This window comes from Anolis sagrei, chromosome 10 (genome assembly GCF_037176765.1).
Source record: "Anolis sagrei isolate rAnoSag1 chromosome 10, rAnoSag1.mat, whole genome shotgun sequence".
Classification (NCBI taxonomy): Eukaryota; Metazoa; Chordata; class Lepidosauria; order Squamata; family Dactyloidae; genus Anolis; species Anolis sagrei.
This window is the reverse complement of record NC_090030.1, coordinates 24762048-24781303: the sequence shown is the minus strand read 5'-3', so window position 1 is coordinate 24781303 and position 19256 is coordinate 24762048. Positions and strand designations below refer to the sequence as shown.

Genomic DNA, 19256 nt, shown 5'->3' with positions numbered 1-19256 from the left:
CTCTGATGTTTTCATTGACCTTTAAGAAGGTGCTTGGAAATGGCTTTCCAGACTCTCGTCCAGACTCACTTAAAAAAACCGAGAAACACTGTTATGTAGTGCTTTGACTATTGTACTATGACTCTGGAGATCAAGGTTTGAATCTGCACTCAGTCATAGAATTCCACTAGGCCAGTGTTTCTCAACCTTCCTAATGCCGTGACCCCTTAATACAGTTCCTCATGTCGTGACAACTCCTAACCATCAAGTTATTTTCGTTACTACTTCATAACTGTAATTTTGCTACTATTATGAATCGTAATGTAAATCTCTGATATGCAGGGTGTATTTTCATTCACTGGACCAAATTTGGCACAAATACCCAATACGCCCAAATCTGGTCCAATTTTTCAACTTTGAATACTGGTAGGGTTGGAGGGATTGATTTTGTCATTTTGGAGTTGTAGTTGCTGGGATGTATAGTTCACCTACAATCAAAGAGCATTCTGAACATCACCAACAATAGAATTGAACTGAATTTGGCACACAGAACTCCCATGGCTAACAGAAAATAATGGAAGGATTTTGTGGGCATTGACATTGAGTTTTGGAGTTTTGTAGCTCACCTACTGTATATACTGTATATACTCGAGTATAAGCCTAGTTTTTTAGCCCCCTTTTTAGGCTGAAAAATCTCCCCTCGGCTTATACTTGAGTCAAGGTTATTTATTCTTTTACTCTGTTATTAGTATTATTTTATTACATTTATTATTTTACTCTATTATTATTATATTTACATTATTTTGCTCTATTATTATTCAATTTATTATTTTACTCTATTATTATTATGATTATTATTACATTTATTATTTAAATTTATTTATTATTACTATTATTATTACACTTACAGTATTTTACCCTATTATTATTACATTTATTATTTAAATTTATTTATTATTATTATTATTATTATTATTATTATTATTACATTTACAGTATTTTACCCTATTACTACTACATTTACCCTATTACTACAACATTTATTATTTTACTCTGTTATCACTATTTTTATTGGATTTTCATTATTTTACTCTATTATTTTTATTATTTTAATAATAAGTACATTTACATTGAAGGAGGTTAGAATAATGGTTTAATAAGAGTTGGGCAGTCTTATCTTAAATTACAGTTTTATGTAAATATTCAGAAACATTTAGCCTATTGATGCCTCAATTAATGTAATTTTATTGGTATCTATTTTTATTTTGAAATTGACCCATAGTGGATGCATTTCCCACCCTTGGCTTATACTCGAGTCAATGTGTTTTCCCAGTTTTTTGTGATAAAATTAGGTGCCTTGGCTTATATTTGGGTCGGCTTATACTCAAGTATATATGGTACTAAAGTATAAGCCTAGTTTTTTAGTAATTTTTTTAAGCTGAAAAAGTCCCCCTTGGCTTATACTCGAGTCAAGGTTATTTATTATTTTACTCTTTTATTATTATTATTATTATTATTATTATTATTATTACATTTATTAATTTACTCTATTTATTATTGCTGTATTTACCATTTTACTCTATTATTATTATTATTTGAAACACAACAGGATGAGTCCACAGCAGAAAAGATCACTCTGCTGGCTGTTGTATTGGATCACATGTTGGACACTTCCCAAGTGTATAAGACTGTGTGATGTATCGCCAAATAAGACGTGCAGATCCCAGGAGGGTGGCCTTTTGCAGCTGGCAGATGGTAATCTTGTCAGCGCCAATTGTGTAGGTGCAGGCCAAGGTCTTTAGGCACTGCATCCAGTGTGCCGATCACCATTAGGACCACCTTTACTGGCTTATGCCAGAGTCTTTGCAGTTCGATCTTTAAATCCTACTCTATTGTTGTTGTTGTTGTTGTTGTTATAACATTTATTATTTTACTCTATTTATTGTTGTTATTATTACATTTATAATATAACATTCATTAAGAACCACACCCACTGTTTTAGTGTGGTGAGATGTGTTCCACACTGGGGATGCGTACTCAGCAGTAGAATAGCATAGCTCAAGGGCAGATGTCTTCACTGTGTCTGATTGTGATCTCCAGGTTGTGCCAGTCAGCTTTCGTATGATATTGTTTCTAGCGCCCACTTTTTGCTTGATATCCAGGCAGTGCTACTTATAGGTAAGCGCACGGTCCAGAGTGACTCCCATGTATTTGGGTGCGCTGCAATGCTCCAGTGGGATTCCTTCTCAGGTAATCCGCACAGCTCGGGATGCTTGTCTGTTCTTAAGGTGAAAAGCACATGTCTGTGTTTTAGATGGATTAGGGTTCAGCTGGTTTTCCCTGTAATAGGCAGTAAGAGCACCTAGAGCTTCAGAGAGCTTCTGTTCAACCATCTCAAAGCTCCCTGCTTGAGCGGTAATGGCACGATTATCAGCATAGATGAAACTCTCTGTCCCTTCTGGCAGTAGCTGGTCATTTGTATAAATGTTGAACATGGAGGGAGCAAGCACGCTCCCCTGAGGCAGGCCATTCTTCTGTTTCTGCTATCTGCTTCTCTGGCCCTGGAACTCAACAAAAAAGCTCCTGTTTTGTAGCAGGTTTTTGTAGCATGATAAATCCGCCTTACTTAGACCCTTGTTAAGTCAGAAGAGCTGAAGTCACCCAGCAACAATGAATGTGAATGCATCTACCTGGAAATCTTTTGAATTGGTGGCTTTATTTGTGCAGAATTCAACACAGTGCACTTGCATATTATCCTGTTATAGCTGGGAATGTTTTAACTGCTCTGATTTTTTTTTTAAAACACACAGCTGCCAAAGAAACCCAAATACTGGAGAAGGAGAAAAAGGCAAGGCTCCAATATGAAAAGCAAATGGAGGAAAAGCAGAAAAGGCTGAAGGAGCAGAAGTTGAAAGAGCAGCAAAGAAGAGCAGCGGTAGAGGAGAAGAGGAAGCAAAAGATCGAGGAGGAGAAGGTACAGTGTCGTTTAACGCTCTTGTAAATGAGATGTCATTTTGGGGCACCAGCGGTGTTTTTCCTGACAACCTTATTGAACTTCGGAGTTGAGAAAATGCTTTTCTGTGTGTATTCTGGACTTCCTTTCTTATTTTTTTTCCAGTTGCATTGTAGAATTGTTCAGCGTTCAGTGAATAATTAACCGTGACACTGTCTCACTTTTTTATTTTTATTTATTGTTATTTATTTACAGTATTTATATTCCGCCCTTCTCACTCCAAAGGGGATTCAGGGCGGATCATAGAACACATTCAATGACAATTATACAAAAAGGCAGGCAACAGATAGAGGTGTCCAGTAGAGTCTCATTTAACCAATTCTGGGCATGTTCAAGGGAAATAGGATGGATATTTTAGGGATAGGTGGGCGTGCAGACAGTTCTAGTCTCTCGTAAAGTGCATTTAGGACGTATTGCTTAGGATTCCTTATTCTGGGAAGGCACACTGGAACATCCACGTTTTCAAGTTCCTTCTAAAGACTGCCAATGTTGGGTCCTGTCTGATGTCCTTGGGGAGGGAGTTCCAGAGTTGGGGGGCCACCACCAAAAAGGCCCTGTCCCTCGTCCCCACCAGTCGCGCTTGCGAAGCAAGTGGAATCGTGAGCAGGGCCCCTCCAGATGAACGAAGAGATCGTGTGGGTTCATAAATGGAGATGCGGTCACGCAGGTAGGCGGGTCCCAAACCGTTTAGGGCTTTGTAGGAAAGCACCTGCACCTTGAATTGGGCCCGGAAAATGAACGGCAGCCAATGGAGCTCCTTAAACAGGAAGGTTGACCTCTCCCTATAAGGAGTACCAATTAACAGCCTGGCCGCCACCTGTTGAACCAACTGGAATTTCCGAGCTGTTTTCAAGGGCAGCCCCACGTAGAGTGCATTACAGTAGTCCAATCTGGAGTAATACTAGTAATAAACTTTATTTGTACCCCGCCCCATCTCCCCGATGGGGACTCGTAGTGGCTTACATGGGGCCAAGCCCGAACAACAATTACAATACAGAACAACCGAATGCAACGACCGAATACAGTCTTGTGCAACGACCAAAGGGATTCTCCCCTTGTTTTCTCCGGAGCAGTTTGCTTAGCAGCTCTGATAGGAACTGCCACTTAATTCTGGGGATTGTTTGATTGACAGGAGCGTTACGAGGCCGTGGTGCACCGTACCTTGGAACGAAGCCAGCGCCTGGAGACCAGGCAGAAGAGGTGGTCCTGGGGCGGTTCTGTAACAGATTCGGATGGGAGGACGGGTAGGTATCAGTCGCCTTCCTTCCCTGAGGCCTTTGAAGGCATATCTTGTGTGTTTACAGAGCCAAACTCACAGTGGAAATATAACCTGGCTGAGCTCAAAATATTTGGTGTGTGTTGTAACAAATAGTAACAAACAAAAGTAACTTTCCTTCTTTGTTTTTTAATCCTTTTTCAATATATTTTCTCCATACATCATCAAAACCACTTTGTTTCCATATACCTCTTTTAACTTTTAATATACACGTCAGCTTATCATTTATTGCCAATTTCCATACTTCCTTGTACCACTCCTCTATTTGTATATTTATTTCTTTTTTTCCAATTCCTTGCTATAAGCAGTCTTGCTATTGTTAATAAATTTGTGTCTTTATCCTCTTTTTTCAATTGTTTATTATTATATAATGATAATAAAGCTATACTAGGACTTCTTTCTATTTTAATATTCATTATATCTGTTATTTCTCTAAATACTTTTCCCCCAAAATTATTTACATTGCCACCACATATGTATATATGTTCCTGATTCTTGACGTCCTCTCCAATAATTTTTTGAATAGTTTTTATTTATATGTGCTATTTTTACTGGTGTTAGATACCATTTCCATATTAACTTGTAATAATTTTCTTTAACCCGTTTAGATGTCGTTGTCTCCATAATTGTTGCCACTCTGTTTCATTTATTTTTATCCCTAAATCTTCTTCCCAGACCTCCTTGGGGGTGTTATTTTTTGTTTTTCCTTCCTTTATTTCAATTATTATCTTATATATTTTACTAGTTATTCCTTTCAAATTTTCATGCTCCTCTACAACCCTTCCATTTTGTATTATTTGTTCAAATTGGTTAAGCTTACTTCCGTTTTTATTATTTTTTCCCAAATTTTAAACCATTGTTCTAATTGTATACAATGGAACCATGTCAATTTTATTTCTCTAAATTCTTCCATAATCGTTTCCTTCTTCATTCCGACCTTTGTCCAATCCCCTATTTTGTCTAAAATTTTTTCCCTTAACTTTTTATCCATTACTTTTAAAAACTTTTTATCCATTACAATTGGGGTTATTGTTGAACCCTCCATTATTAACATTCTCCTATATTTGTTCCATACTTCTAATATATTGCTCAACATTGGATTTCTAATTTCCCTAATTTTTTTCTCGTAACTGTTTAAAAATATATTCCAAATTTCTTCCTCCACTTCTTCCGAATCCTTTCTTAGCCAATCTGCTCCCTCTTTTTTTGTCATTCCTTCTATAACCAATCTTAATGATTTTTTAAAGCCAAATGGGAGGAAGAAAATGTCTCCTGCAGAGTCTCTAACATAGCCATGCCAGTGCAGATATCTCAGTGGTTCTCAGCCTTCCTAATGCCACGACCCCTTAGTTCAGGTTCTCGTGTTGTGGCGACCCCCAACCATAAAATTATTTTCGTTGCTACTTCATAACTGTAATTTTGCTGCTGTTATGAATCGTCATGTAACTATCTGATATTCAGGATGTATTTTCATTCACTGGACCAAATTTGGCACAAATACCTGATATGCTCAAATTTGAATACTGGTGGGGTTGGGGGAGGGTTTATTTTGTCATTTGGGAGTTGTAGTTGCTGGGATTTATAGTTAACCTACAAACTGAACTTCACCAATGATGGAATTGAACCAAACTTGGCACACAGTACTCCCATGACCAACAGAAAATATTGTGGAAGAGTTTGGTGGGCATTGACCTTGAGTTTTGGAGTTGTAGTTCTCCTACATCCAGAGAGCACTGTAGACTCAAGCAATAATGGATCTGGGCCAAACTTAGCACGAATATACAATATACCCAAATGTGACCACTGGTGGAGTTTGGGGAAAATAGACCTTGACATTTGGCAGTTGTAGTTGCTGGGATTTATAGTTCCCCAAACTCTACCAGTGTTCACATTTGGACATATTGAGTATTCATGTAGAGTTTGGTCCAGATCCATCATTGTTGGACATATTGAGTATTCGTGTAGAGTTTGGTCCAGATCCATCTCTGGATGTAGGTGAACTACAACTCCAAAACCAAAGGACACTGCCCACCAAACCCTTCCAGTATTTTCTGTTGGTCATGGAGATTCTGTGTGGGAAGTTTGACTCATTCCTATTATTGGTGGGGTTCAGAATGCTCTTTGATTGTAGGTGAACTATACATCCCAGCAACTACAACTCCCAAATGACAAAATCATAATTTTTTGAGTGATGGTCACTCCTTGTGTCGTGAGACGTTTTGTTGCCAAATTTGGTGTGATTTCATTCATTGTTTCTTTTGTTTTTAATGTACTCATTATGCACAGAACATTTATATATAGATAGATATGGATTCCTGACATCATTTAAAGCACCTGTAATGCAGATTTTGATTGAGACAGAGCTCTGTGTTTGTAAGGATTGGGAGTTTGGTGATGGCAAGTGACAGGATTTTAATAAATAACAGCATAACTTACTTGCCTAGGCTTTTTTAAAATGTTATGACAGCTGTTTGACACTCCTGAGCACCAATCCAGCATTATTCTTGTGTGTGTGTGTATTTCTCCTGAATTCTCTTGAATACTTGTTGGGATTTTACACCATCTGTAAACTTCCTCCCACAGATCTTCCAACTACAGCTGAAGGTGGGTTGAGAAAGATTGATCTGTCTGTTCTTTGTCATTGTAACTAACTGTTGTTGTTTTGATATTTTTTCTTGATGGATTTTGGAAGCTAATTCTGTCCTTTGTATAGGGCTGCTTTGCTTGCTGTTACCTGTACTAAGCCATGTTCCTCTAAACCAGCCAATTGTTTGACTCTTCAGTTTTTAGGACCTGAAGAATGAATAAGACCTTGGCTACTGATAATGTTTTTGTATAAACTGAGTGGAATATTGTTGCTGGCTGCTTCAAACGTTGTGTGATGTCTGGTGAAAAAAGATCTGTGTGTCTCTGGGCCTTAAATACTTTTTGTCAATAGAGCCCCCTGTTTCCGATAGCAGAGTTCGAGATAATAACAATAATAATAATAATAATAATAATCTTTATTTGTACCCTGCCACCATCTCCACTATGGGGACTCGGAGCGGCTTACATGGGGCCAGGCCCGAAGAATAATTACAATAAAGAGGACCAAAACATAATCGAAAAAGCAAACAATAAACAACATGGGTTGTTGTAGGTTTTTTTTGGGCTATATGGCCATGTTCTAGAGGCATTCTCTCCTGACGTTTTGCCTGCATCTATGGCAAGCATCCTCAGAGGTAGTGAGGTCTATTGGAACTAGGAAAATGGGTTTATATATCTGTGGAAAGGCCAGGGTGGGACAAGGAACTCTTGTCTGCTGGAGCTAGGTGTGAATGTTTCAGCTGACCACCTTGATTAGCATTTGATAACCTGGCAGTGCCTGGAGCAATCTTTTGTTGAGAGGTGATTAGATGTCCCTGATTGTTTTCCCTCTGTTGTTTTGCTGTTTTAATTTTATCAGCTGTTAGGGTTTCTGGGAGTTGAAGGCCCAAAAACATCTGGGGACCCCAGGTTGAGAACCACTGACTTAGAGAAAGCGTTAGAACAGTGGTTCTCAACCTGTGGGTCCCCAGGTGTTTGTGCCTACAACTCCCAGAAATCCCAGCCAGTTTACTAACTGTTAGGATTTCTGGGAGTTGAAGGCCAAAACACCTGGGGACCCACAGGTTGAGAACCACTGTTCTAACGCTTTCTCTAAGTCAGTGGTTCTCAGGTTGAGAACCACTGGGTTAGAAGGCAGGATCATCAGGTTTGCAGGCAGGACCAATTTGGGAGGGAGAGTCAATACTCCAGAAGACAGGAGCAGAATTCAAAACGATCTTCACAGATTAGAGAGATGATTGGCCAGACCTAACAAAATGAAGTTCAACAGGGACAAATGCAAGATACTCCACTTAGGCAGAAAAAAGGAAATGCAAAGATACAGAATGGGGGACGATGCCTGGCTCGACATCAGGACGTGTGAAAAAGATCTTGGGACCTCATGGACAGGAAGGAGAACATGAGCCAACAATGTGATGTGGCAGCTAAAAAAAGCCAATGGGATTTTGACCTTCATCGATAGGAGTCTAGTGCCTAGATCCAGGGAAGTCCAGCTCCCCCTCTATTCTGCCATGGTTAGACCACACCTGGAATCTTACTGTGTCCAATTCTGGGCACCACAGTTGAAGGGAGATGTTGACTCTAAGTTGAAATGTGTCCAGAGGAGGGTGACTCAAGTGATCAAGGGTCTGGAGAACAAGCAGTATGAAGAGCGACTTAGAGCTGGGCATGTATAGCTTGCAGAAGAGAAGGCTGAGAGGAGACATGATGTGGGCCATGTATACTTGAGGGAAAGTCACAGGAAAGAGGGAGCAAACATGTCTTCTGCTGCCCCTGGAGACTAGGACGCAATGGAACAGTGGCTCAAATTGCAGGAAAGATTCCACCTCAACATTAAGAAGAACTTCCTCACTGTGAGAGCTGTTCAGCAGTGGAACTCTCTGCTCCAGAGTTTGGTGGAGGCTCCTTCTTTGGAGGTTTTTAAACAGAGATTGGCTGGCCAACTGTTGGGAGTGCTTTGAATGAGATTTTCCTCATATTGGGGTTGGACTCAATGGCCCACAAAGTCTCTTCCAACTCTATGATTCTCTGTTCTAGTAGTCATCTCTGCTAAGAACATTATAGTCTCCTCCCTGTGATGCAATGCATTCTTCACCAACCAGGTGCCTACCAGATGTTTAGGCCTGTGGTTCCTGACATTCCTGATCTTGGACCAGGCTGGCTTGAGGCTGCTGGGAGTTGACATCCAAAACATTTGGAAGACGCCACACTTGGCGTGGATGCAACAGTGGAATATTTTTCTGACTTCCTCACACTAAAATAGAGGGTTCTCCACTTACATTTGCATGCCCATTATGCTGAAGGGCTGACCAACTTGGATTTTACAACCGTATTATGACATATAAGAGTTGCTTCTTCAAAAGGTCTAGTGACAGGATATTTACTGATAGTGATAACATCACTATCCTCATGGCCAGCAGACACTAGTTTTTTTCTCCAAATAACTCTATGCTTACTGTATCCTGAAGAGGTTTTTCTTTCCAAACAGGGAAAAGTCTTCTTTTCCTTTTTGTGTACATGCGGCTCTATTTACTAATGAGTTAACCGCTGTGCTGTCACTACTTTTTAGCAGTATCAGTATGCATTAAATGCTGAAAGATCTGGAATTCAAGATCTCTTGTTTATTGCGCTGTGATGCCTGCAGCATGCCTCAATGTTTGTGTCTGTTCGTGGTTGGGAGACCCTTAAAACACAACAACTATTCTGTTCTAAGCTTACTTTTGTGTATCTGAGTTTTTGGCCAGATAGTGAGTTTGAAATGCCATTTAAATACTTTATTTTTAAAGTAAGGCCCGTTTGAACATAAGTACACAACGAAAGTTTATTTCAAAAAAAGTAAATTTATTTTCAGAAAGTACATACTTCACTCTATTTTTCGACATAGTTGCCAAGTTTGTTCAAACACTTATCATACCTCTGAACCAATTTTAAAATACCCTCTTCACGAATCCTCGCTTCAACTGAAGCCACCAAATCAAAGAAGGGCGACCGGAGCGGTCCCCATCATGGACGTTGTCACGGCCATCTTTGAATTGTCGTACCCACTTACGCACTTTGCTTTCACTCATAACAGTATCACCGTACACTTCACAAATCTGTCGATGAATTTCTGCAGCAGGCAGGTTCCTTGCTGACAAAAACCGTATCACTGAGCGAACCTCACATGCGGAGGGTGAGTTATTAGTCTTAAACATTTTTAAAGCACAGAACAGAATTGTACATACAGGTTAGCTACAGAGCGGAAACTGAGCACAGTTCCCGAGGCATGCCAGTACACGACGCACACGCTCGTTGTGGTATGCGCGCGAACTACTAGTGTCTACAACAAAACGGACCTTACTTAAAAAATACCCCTCGTATTTATTGCATTTTAATTGTAGTTTATATCCACACAGTAATATTTAATTGTTTTCTTTTAATTTTTGTATTTGCTTTGTTTTAAATAGTTATTAGGTTGTGTGGTTGTTGGATCCCTTGACTCCCTATGGGGAAAAAGACAGGATATAAACAAAAAAGATGGAGATAATGATAGCAAGTGAAAAGATAAGCACTGACTTTCATGCTTGCTAACAAAACAGCTGATGGAGAAAGAATAAGTCTTAACCTCTGATGTACCTTGGTTTGGGTTGTTGTAGGGTTTTTTCGGGCTGTATGGCCATGGTCTAGAGGCATTCTCTCCTGATGTTTCGCCTGCATCTATGGCAAGCATCCTCAGAAGAAGTGAGGTCTGTTGGAAGTAGGAAAAAGGGTTTATATATCTGTGGAATGACCAGGGTGGGACAAAGGACTCTTGTCTGCTGGAGCTAGGTGTGAATGTTTCAGCTGTCCACCTTGATTAGCATACAATGGGCTGACTGTGCTTGGAGCAAACTTTTGTTGAGAGGTAATTAGATGTCCCTGCCTGCTTCCTCTCTGTTGTTTTGCTGTTGCAATTTTAGAGTTTTTTTTAATACTGGTGGCCAGATTTTGTTCATTTTCATGGTCTCTTCCTTTCTGTTGAAATTGTCCACATGCTTGTGGATTTCAATGGCTTCTCTGTGTAGCCTGACATGGTGGTTGTGAGAGTGGTCCAGCATTTCTGTGTTCTCAAATAAAATGCTGTGTCCAGGTTGGTTCATCAGGTGCTCTGCTATGGCTGACTTCTCTGGTTGAAGTAGTCTGCAGTGCCTTCCATGTTCCTTGATTTGTGTCTGGGCAATGTTGCTGTGTTTGGTGGTCCCTCTGTAGACTTGTCCACAGCTGCATGGTACATGGTAGACTCCTGCAGAAAAGAGAGGATCCCTCTTGTCCTCTGCTGAATGTAGCATTTGTTGGATTTTCTTGGTGAGTCTGTAGATAGTTTGTATGTTGTGTTTCCTCATCAGCTTCCCTATGCGGCCAGTGGTTCCCTTGATGTATGGCAAGAACACTTTTCCTCTGGGTGGATCTTCGTCTTGACTCTCGTGGCTTGTTCTCAGTCTTGCAGATCTTCTGATGTCTGAGGTGGAGTCTCCATTGGCCTGTAGTGCCCAGTTGAGGTGGTTCAGTTCATCTTGGAGGAGATGAGCTTCGCAGATCCTTTTTGCACGGTCTGGTGCTTCTTTTTTGACTTGGGTGATGGTTGGAGTTTTTATGTAGATATCAATCTGTTTGTGTGGGTTTTCTGTAAACGGTGTGACCCAATTGTTGATCTGGTTTGCGGATGACTAGGACATCTAGAAAAAGCAGTCTTCCTTCATTTTCTTTTTCCATGGTGAACTGGATATTTGGGTGGATGCTGTTAAGATGGTCCAGGAACCTGTTGAGTTCTTCTTCTCCATGGCTCCAAATGGTGAAAGTGTCGTCCACATATCTGAACCATCTAGTGGGCTTTTTTGTTGCTGTTTCCAGGTCTTGTTTTTCAAAGTGTTCTATGTAGAAATTAGCTATGACCGGGCTGAGAGGGCTCCCCATAGCTACTCCATCTTTCTGTTCGTAGAACTCATTGTCCCACTGAAAGTAGCTGGTGGTGAGGCAATGGTGAAACAGCGCCGTGATGTCTTCTGGGAACCTCTGGTTGATGAGTGCCATGGTGTCTGCTACTGGGACTATGGTAAATAGAGACACCACATCGAAGCTGATCAGTTGGTATTTAACTTGAGATTGCTGATTTTTTCTATGAAGTGGGCTGAGTCCTTGATGTAGTGTGTAGTGAACCCAATATAGCTTTGTAACTGTGCAGCAAGAAATTTTACTAAGTCGTCCGTGGGGGATCCAATGGCACTCACAATGGGTCTGAGTGGGGTGGATTCCTTATGGATTTTTGGGAGTCCATAAAGCCTAGGTCAGTGATGGGCAATCTTTTGAGCATGGTGTGTCAATACTCGCCAAAAAAACGAGCATAACTCGGGTGGGGTGTCACTTTGAGAAAAAAAGCATAATTTCATGATATTTATAGTTTAATAACAAAAATATATTATTGTAATATATAACTGTATTTAATAAACCAAAAATTAATTATTTAACTTACTTGCTTTTTCTATAATGCTATATATCTTGGCATTATAGAAAAATGCTAGTGTAGGAGCCGAGGATGAAATGTCCTTCTTGGGATGCGGCCCCATCTTCTCTGTATGCGGCCGCATGTGGCTGTGTGTCATCGAAAATGGCTATGCGTGTCAGTGCTGACACACGTGTCATAGGTTCGCCATCATGGGCCTAGGTGGAAGGGCTTCCGATTTACATAGCTGTTGTCGTATGTCGAAGTTGATTGTTGTCGTATGTCGAAGTACCTTGGTTTGTTTCTCTTCAGCCTGTCATTAAAAGCTATGTGTTTGTGTTGCTTTGCTCACAATCTTTCGAAGGAAAAACATTCATGATATAATACTGGAACTTCCCAAGAGAAGTTATTGTTATGAAACTATACACCCTCACCCTTCCATTGCAATCGTAGTACTGCCAGAGGCATACAACAAATTTAAAACAATTATCCCAAAAGTGATAAGGAGCAGGAGGAGTGCTTGGTTAGTCATGGGGCCAGATGCTAAAATGCTGACTTCTTTCTTCAGCCAACAAGCACTCTACTTCCGCAGCAAACCTCAAGCAAGTTGATCCTGTCATCAATAAGCGCCTTTCCACTTCAGCCGCGCTCCTTAATTCTGCCAGCAAAGGTAAGGCTAAGATGGCAAAGTAGTTATAGCGCGTAGCATCCCTGCCCAGCTCTCTTTTCTAACTCCTCCAGGACGGTATGGGTCATAAAATGTCTTTTTACCCTTTTTGTCAATCCAGCAGAGGCTATTCATGTCTGCAGTGCAGTGGTTACCAATTCTGTTCGAACAGAAGAGACGTGGTAAAACTTCCACTCAGTTTCAAAATTCAGAAAGCAAAATCGTGGCGCGTAATTTTTTTAATGTACTTCCTTTCACTCTACTCCTTTAGGATTTGCATGTTTTCAATTGCACATGCTTCATTTTGATCCAAATAGATAGTGATTTTTAAGGGGGGGGGGGTGCAAAAGTGGTGATTTTGTCTGAATTCTTGGTAAATGGGAAGGTCAGTATACCTTTGTCATATCCCAGAGCAGAAACACATCTGACCTTAAATACCACACCAACTTGGTAAAATCAGCAAGCAGTTTATTGTAGAATATATGTAGGCAAAAAAGTAAAAAATAGCAAAACAGTAAAAGTCCAAAATCCAAGATAATCCATAAACTTCAAAGGGAAGCCAGGTCCATTAGTACATAGAAATCCATGGAGCAAGGCTCTTGAAACCATGAGACAAAACAGCAGGAAATTCCCATAGGCAAAATTTAAGCTTGGCAAAAACTTGGTACATGAAACTCAGAGAACTTGAAAGCAAGACCATGATAAAATAACGTTGACTCGACTGAGGCAACTGTCTCCCATGAATCATTATAAACCCTTTCCAGAACCCAAAACTGAAAGGAAAGCATTCTTCTTGACTTTACCACCAGGTAACAGTTTGTTATCTTTTTTTTGCTGTAAACCAGGGGTCCTCAAACTAAGGCCTGGGGGCCAGATACGGCCCTCCAAGGTCATTTACCCGGCCCTTGCTCAGGATCAACCTAAGTCCGAAACGACTTGAAAGCATGCAAGAACAACAACAGCAATCCTATCTCATCAGCCAAAAGCAGGCCCACACTTCCCATTGAAATACTAATACGTTTATATTTGTTAAAGTTGTTCTTCATTTTAATTATTGTATTGTTTTAAAGTGTTTTTGCACTACAAATAAGATATGTGCAGCATGCATAGGAATTCATGTTATTTTCAATTTATAATCCGGCCCTCCAACAGTTTGAGGGACTGCGACCTGGCCCTCTGTTTAAAAAGTTTGAGGACCCCTACTGTAGACAAACTGAATGCCTCAGTCTCTGAAAGTTCTGCTTCTGTTTACTAAAACTTTGCTTTCTGTCCAAGGTTTCACTAGCCTCTCCCTCATTAACTCCTGCACCAATCTCAGCATCATTCTCAGATAGTTGTTCTGAGAAAAGCGGTGAAAGGTCTCTCCCAGGAATGTGGCCTTGCTCATACCTCTCTTTTGAACTTAACTCCATCCTGAGCAAACCCTCATCCCCAGGCCCATCATCAATCATCTGATCACCATGTCTCAATACACCATGAAGCACTCCTCATGATATACTCCATTCAGGGAGTGGCTCAAGCTTAATTGTCCAGGTGTTCTTCCTCAACACGCACCCATACAGGCAATGATCCTTATAAAGACTTAGCATACATATGCACATTCTGTAATACCATCCCCATTCCCATCATGCCCATCATGAGCATCAGCATGAACATCAGACACAGTCACAGATTGAACAGGCTGACTGTTGCATCCCAGATCAGGAAACGAGACCATAAGATTAAATCCACCACACTGGACTGTGAGAAAAACAATCCTTTTTTATTGATGAAAAATGGTTACAAAAGAAAGGTAAATGCAAAGTCAAAAAGCCACAGTAGAAACTCAGCAGTCAGGAAAAATCTTTGAACTTGAGCAAAATTCCAAAAACAACAATACAGAAACCAGGAACCTGTTAGCATTACTAACCGTACTTGAAAACTAGAAGCCTCTGGGAATGCAGGCCATGGAACACAGGAAAACTGCCAAGGTGCTGCCTCAGTCTAAAACGTTGCTTGACGAGATAACCGGGGGGAGGCCCCTTAAACCAAAGAAACTATTTCTTGAAACGCCTCCAGACTTTGAAGCCTCCCTCTCCCGTAATCTATTTGACCTTCGTAGAAACTGTGATTCACTTCTGTTTTTCCAAATCTGTTCCCTTCGGTCCTCATTAAAAAAACCCAGGTGTGATTCCCTCTGGAGAGCTATCACGGCCTGATTCCAAAACATTCTCATCAGGCTGTTCAGTTTCACTTTCCCCGCCACTGACCTCAGCATCAACAGTTTCGACACTATCCGGGAAAGATACATATTCAGTGGCTTGCTCAGTTGCATCAGGAAATACACTCAGAGAATCAGGTTCACACAGAGATTGAGGCTCAGGATCACACGGAGGAGGCGGAACCCCAACACTGACATACAACAACCTTGGACAAAGCTTGTATTTCCTCCTAGCTCCTTCTGTTACACAGACTTAAAATGGAGTGTCATGAAAAGTAACATTAGTTAGACACATTATAGTATCCCTCTGCCCAGAGACATTAAGCATAGGTGCAACCTTAGATTCCCATAAGAGACACGTGCATCCAGACAGTTTTTGACTTATAGCCCATTAGATATGTAGTTCGCAGACTGTGGCTTGAATTGCTAAAAACCTCCAGCCCAGAAATAATTCCTCTCTCAATTAATCCCACAAGTGCTTCTTCTTTCAATCAGCACCAGGTTTGGTATGGACTGAAATTCAAATCAAGCCGAGTGATTTATATTGTTTAGAAATCATACCTATTGGTTAATGTGGTCAGACCTCATCCTGACGTCCGTTTTTCCCTTTTCAGGTTCAACTAAACGAAGTGCTTCATTAAACAGATTGAATAACAAAGTTCCTCTGAATTCTGAGCAGCCAATTTCCAAAGACTTGCAGGTGGAGCAAAAAGGTGCAGCAAACAGGGGTTTTCCCCCCATAGGAAATGGGAAATTTTTGGAATGTGCACCCAAAGGAATGGGATTTTTTAATATGAATTTTTAATCTATACAGTACATTGCATACTGGTGGAAACAGTCATAAGCAAGTTACACTGGCCTTTTTATTTGATTGCTTATAATAATCTACCTCACATGTACTCTATGTATTCGAGTATAAGCCGTGTATTTCAGCCCTTTTTTAAGGCTGAAGAAGCCCCCCCCCCCCCCGGCTTATAATCGAGTCAAAGTTATTATTTTATTCAGTTATTATTATTTGTATTACATTTACTTAATTTTACTCTGTTTATTTTATTATTGCATTTATTATTTTATTCTATTTTTATTATTACATTTATTATTTCACTATATTATTGTTTTTATTACTTTAATTATTTTACTCGATTGATACTACATTTATTATTTTATTCTATTTTTTATTACATTACTCTGTTATTACTGTTATTATTGCATTTCCATTATTTTACTCTATTATTATTATTATTATTTTACTGACACAAAAACACAGTATGTCACAGCAAACGAGATCTATATGCTGGATTTCATATCACAAAATCACAAGTCGAACACTTCCCAAGTGTCTAGGACTGTGTGATGTATTTTCGAATGATGCACGTAGATCCAAGTCAGGTGGCCTTCTGCAATTGACAGATCGTGATTTTATCAATGTTTATTGTTTCCAAATGCCAGCTGAGATTTTTTGGCACGGTACCCAGTGTACCGATGACCACTGGGACCACTTGTACTGGTTTATGCCAGAGCCTTTGCAGTTCGATTTTGAGGTCTTGATAGCGGCTGAGTTTTTCCTCAATGCGACTGTCACCTGGAATGGCGACATCAATAATCCAGACTTTTTTCTTTTCCACAATCGTGATGTCTGGTGTGTTGTGTTCCAAAACTTTGTCAGTCTGGATTCGAATGTCCCACAGTATTTTTGCATGTTTATTTTCCACGGCCTTTACGGGTTTATGATCCCACCAATTCTTTGCTGCTGGCAGGTGGTACTTGTGACATAAATTCCAGTGAATCATCTGAGCCACAGAGTTGGGCCTCTGTTTGTAGTCCGTCTGTGCGATTTTCTTGCAACAGCTGAGGATATGGTCCATTTATTTATTTGTTTATTTACAGCTTTTATATTCTGCCCTTCTCACCCTGCAAGGGACTCAGGGCGGATTACAGTGTACACATATATGGCAAACATTCAGTGTCAATTTTTGACACATATACAGACATACACAGAGGCTATTTAACTTTTTCTGGCCGCCAGGGGAGCTGTCACTTTCACCATCCATCTGCGACACTGATGAAGCACTTCCGCATTCCCCGCATGCTTCCCCGCTGGAATGCTTTGCTGAAGTCTTTTTATGGCCTCATAAATCAGTTAATTTAGCCTCCCCATACTTTAAGGTGGTACCTAATTTTCCTACTTGACAGATGCAACTGTCTTTCGGGTTGCAAAGGTCGACAACAGGCTACACACAATTGGTTGGAAACCCACTCCAACCCGGGTTGGCTTCGAACTCATGACCTTTTGATCAGAGTGATCCATAGTTTCATTATTATTATTATTACATTTATTATTTTGCTCTCATTGTTATTGGAAGGCTACGTAAGCACATTTACATTGGAGAAGGTTAGAATAATGGTTTAATCAGAGTTGGACAGTCTTATCTTAAATTACAGTTTTATGTAAATATTCAAAAACATTTAACCTGCCAGTGCCTCAATTAATGTAATTTTATTGGTATCTATTTTTATTTTGAAATTTTCCCATAGCTGCTGTATTTCCCATCCTCGGCTTATACTCGAGCTAATACGTTTTCCCAGGTTTTTTTGTGGTAAAATTAGGTGCCTCGGCTTAAATTCGGATCGGCTTATACTCAAGTATATACAGTAGTCATTTTGGGTTAGTTCTTTTCCCCCTCTTACCTGGATATTTCCTTAGTTGAATATGCATAACCCGGCTTATACTCAAGTATATATGGTACGTTTGTTTCTGTGTTAATTTTCCATCTGGGAAATAGCACAAATATTTGCAAGGCGGGAACATGGCTGTGATTAAATATCCCCAATTAACGGTGATTCTGATAACCTGCTGGGATTGTGCCATGCAACAGCTGAACTGCGCAAGCAGATCTTGAATGTAATCATTGTCTTTGGTATCTAGGAGACGCAGAAAAGAAGAGGAGTTCCTCCCTGAGTAGAATGAGCAGTAAACCCCAGTCTTCTCCTGAATTAGAAAATGTGCAAAAGGAAGACAAAACAGGTGGATAACTCCTTACACAACTCAGTTTTCCTTAAATGAAAATATGAAGAGAGATAAAATTGAAACAAAAATGTGTTCTTAGTTACAGCTTGCAAAAACAAAATGGCAATGCTAGAGTTTTACTATATACATAGAACATTATGGAGAGATGGTGATGCCATATTGTAGGCTCTCTTTGTCCTGCTGGACTAATTTCTGTTTGCGTCGCCTCCAGTCTCTCAGCTAACGAACAGGATGGCCTTATTTCTAAAACTGAGCTGTATTTAGACATAGTGAATAAGCAACTTCATCACAGTTTTTCCCTTTCCCTATAATAAAGCATCCGATTTCTTAACAGCACTCAGCATGTCAGTATGACATTTGCATGCTAAAGTAGTCCTTGGGGAAGTTACCACATACTTTTCTGGACCAGAGAGACCCGACTCTTGACTAATCATTCGGTGGAATTGTGACATTTTCTGTCTTTTGTTCCATGACTTAACCGCCTGGATCTGACTTTTTGTGTTTCTAGGAGAGAACTACCACAAAACTAACTTGAACCTCTATTCTAGCTGGTCTTTTGGCCTTCTTTGTTTCGTGTCCGCATGCTGTTACTAAAACGGTTAACAAAGGCAAACAGTGCAATTCAAGGAGGTTGCATTATTTTTTTGCCGTGCTGTCGCAACTCATTCTATTTCTCTTATACTAGGCTTCCTGCTGCAAGTGTACAATTATTTCCAGGGGATATAAATCACAACCTGTTTTTTTTTGCAGAGAGCATGAAAATACATTTGTGTGGCTTCTCCCTATCTATGTGATGTTCTTTCTTTCCTTGCTTGCTTCCTCTCTCTCCCTCCCTCCCTTATTTCTTACTTTCCTCCTTCCTTCCTTCCTTCCTTCCTTCTTCCTCGTTTCTTTCTTTCCTTCCTTCCACCCTCCTCCTTTCTTTCTTTCTCCCCCCTCCTTTCCTTCCTTCCTCTCTCCTTTCTTTCCTTCCTTCCTTCCTTCCTTCCTTCCTTCCTTCCTTTCCTTCCTTCCTTCCCTCCTCCCTCCCTCTTTGCATCCTTCCCTTC

The 19256-nt window shown here is 40.2% G+C and overlaps 1 protein-coding gene across 1 annotated transcript in view; it reads left to right on the top strand.

Moving 5' to 3' along the window:
• The window catches only part of MAP7D3 (MAP7 domain containing 3), a 93274-nt gene that overhangs the window by 32325 nt on the left and 41693 nt on the right, over positions 1-19256 (top strand). The window contains exons 4-9 of the mRNA XM_060756039.2: positions 2790-2953; positions 4125-4236; positions 6852-6872; positions 12881-12982; positions 15794-15892; positions 18106-18204. Coding sequence (XP_060612022.2) covers positions 2790-2953; positions 4125-4236; positions 6852-6872; positions 12881-12982; positions 15794-15892; positions 18106-18204 — 597 coding nt within the window. The remainder of the gene's footprint in view (positions 1-2789; positions 2954-4124; positions 4237-6851; positions 6873-12880; positions 12983-15793; positions 15893-18105; positions 18205-19256) is intronic.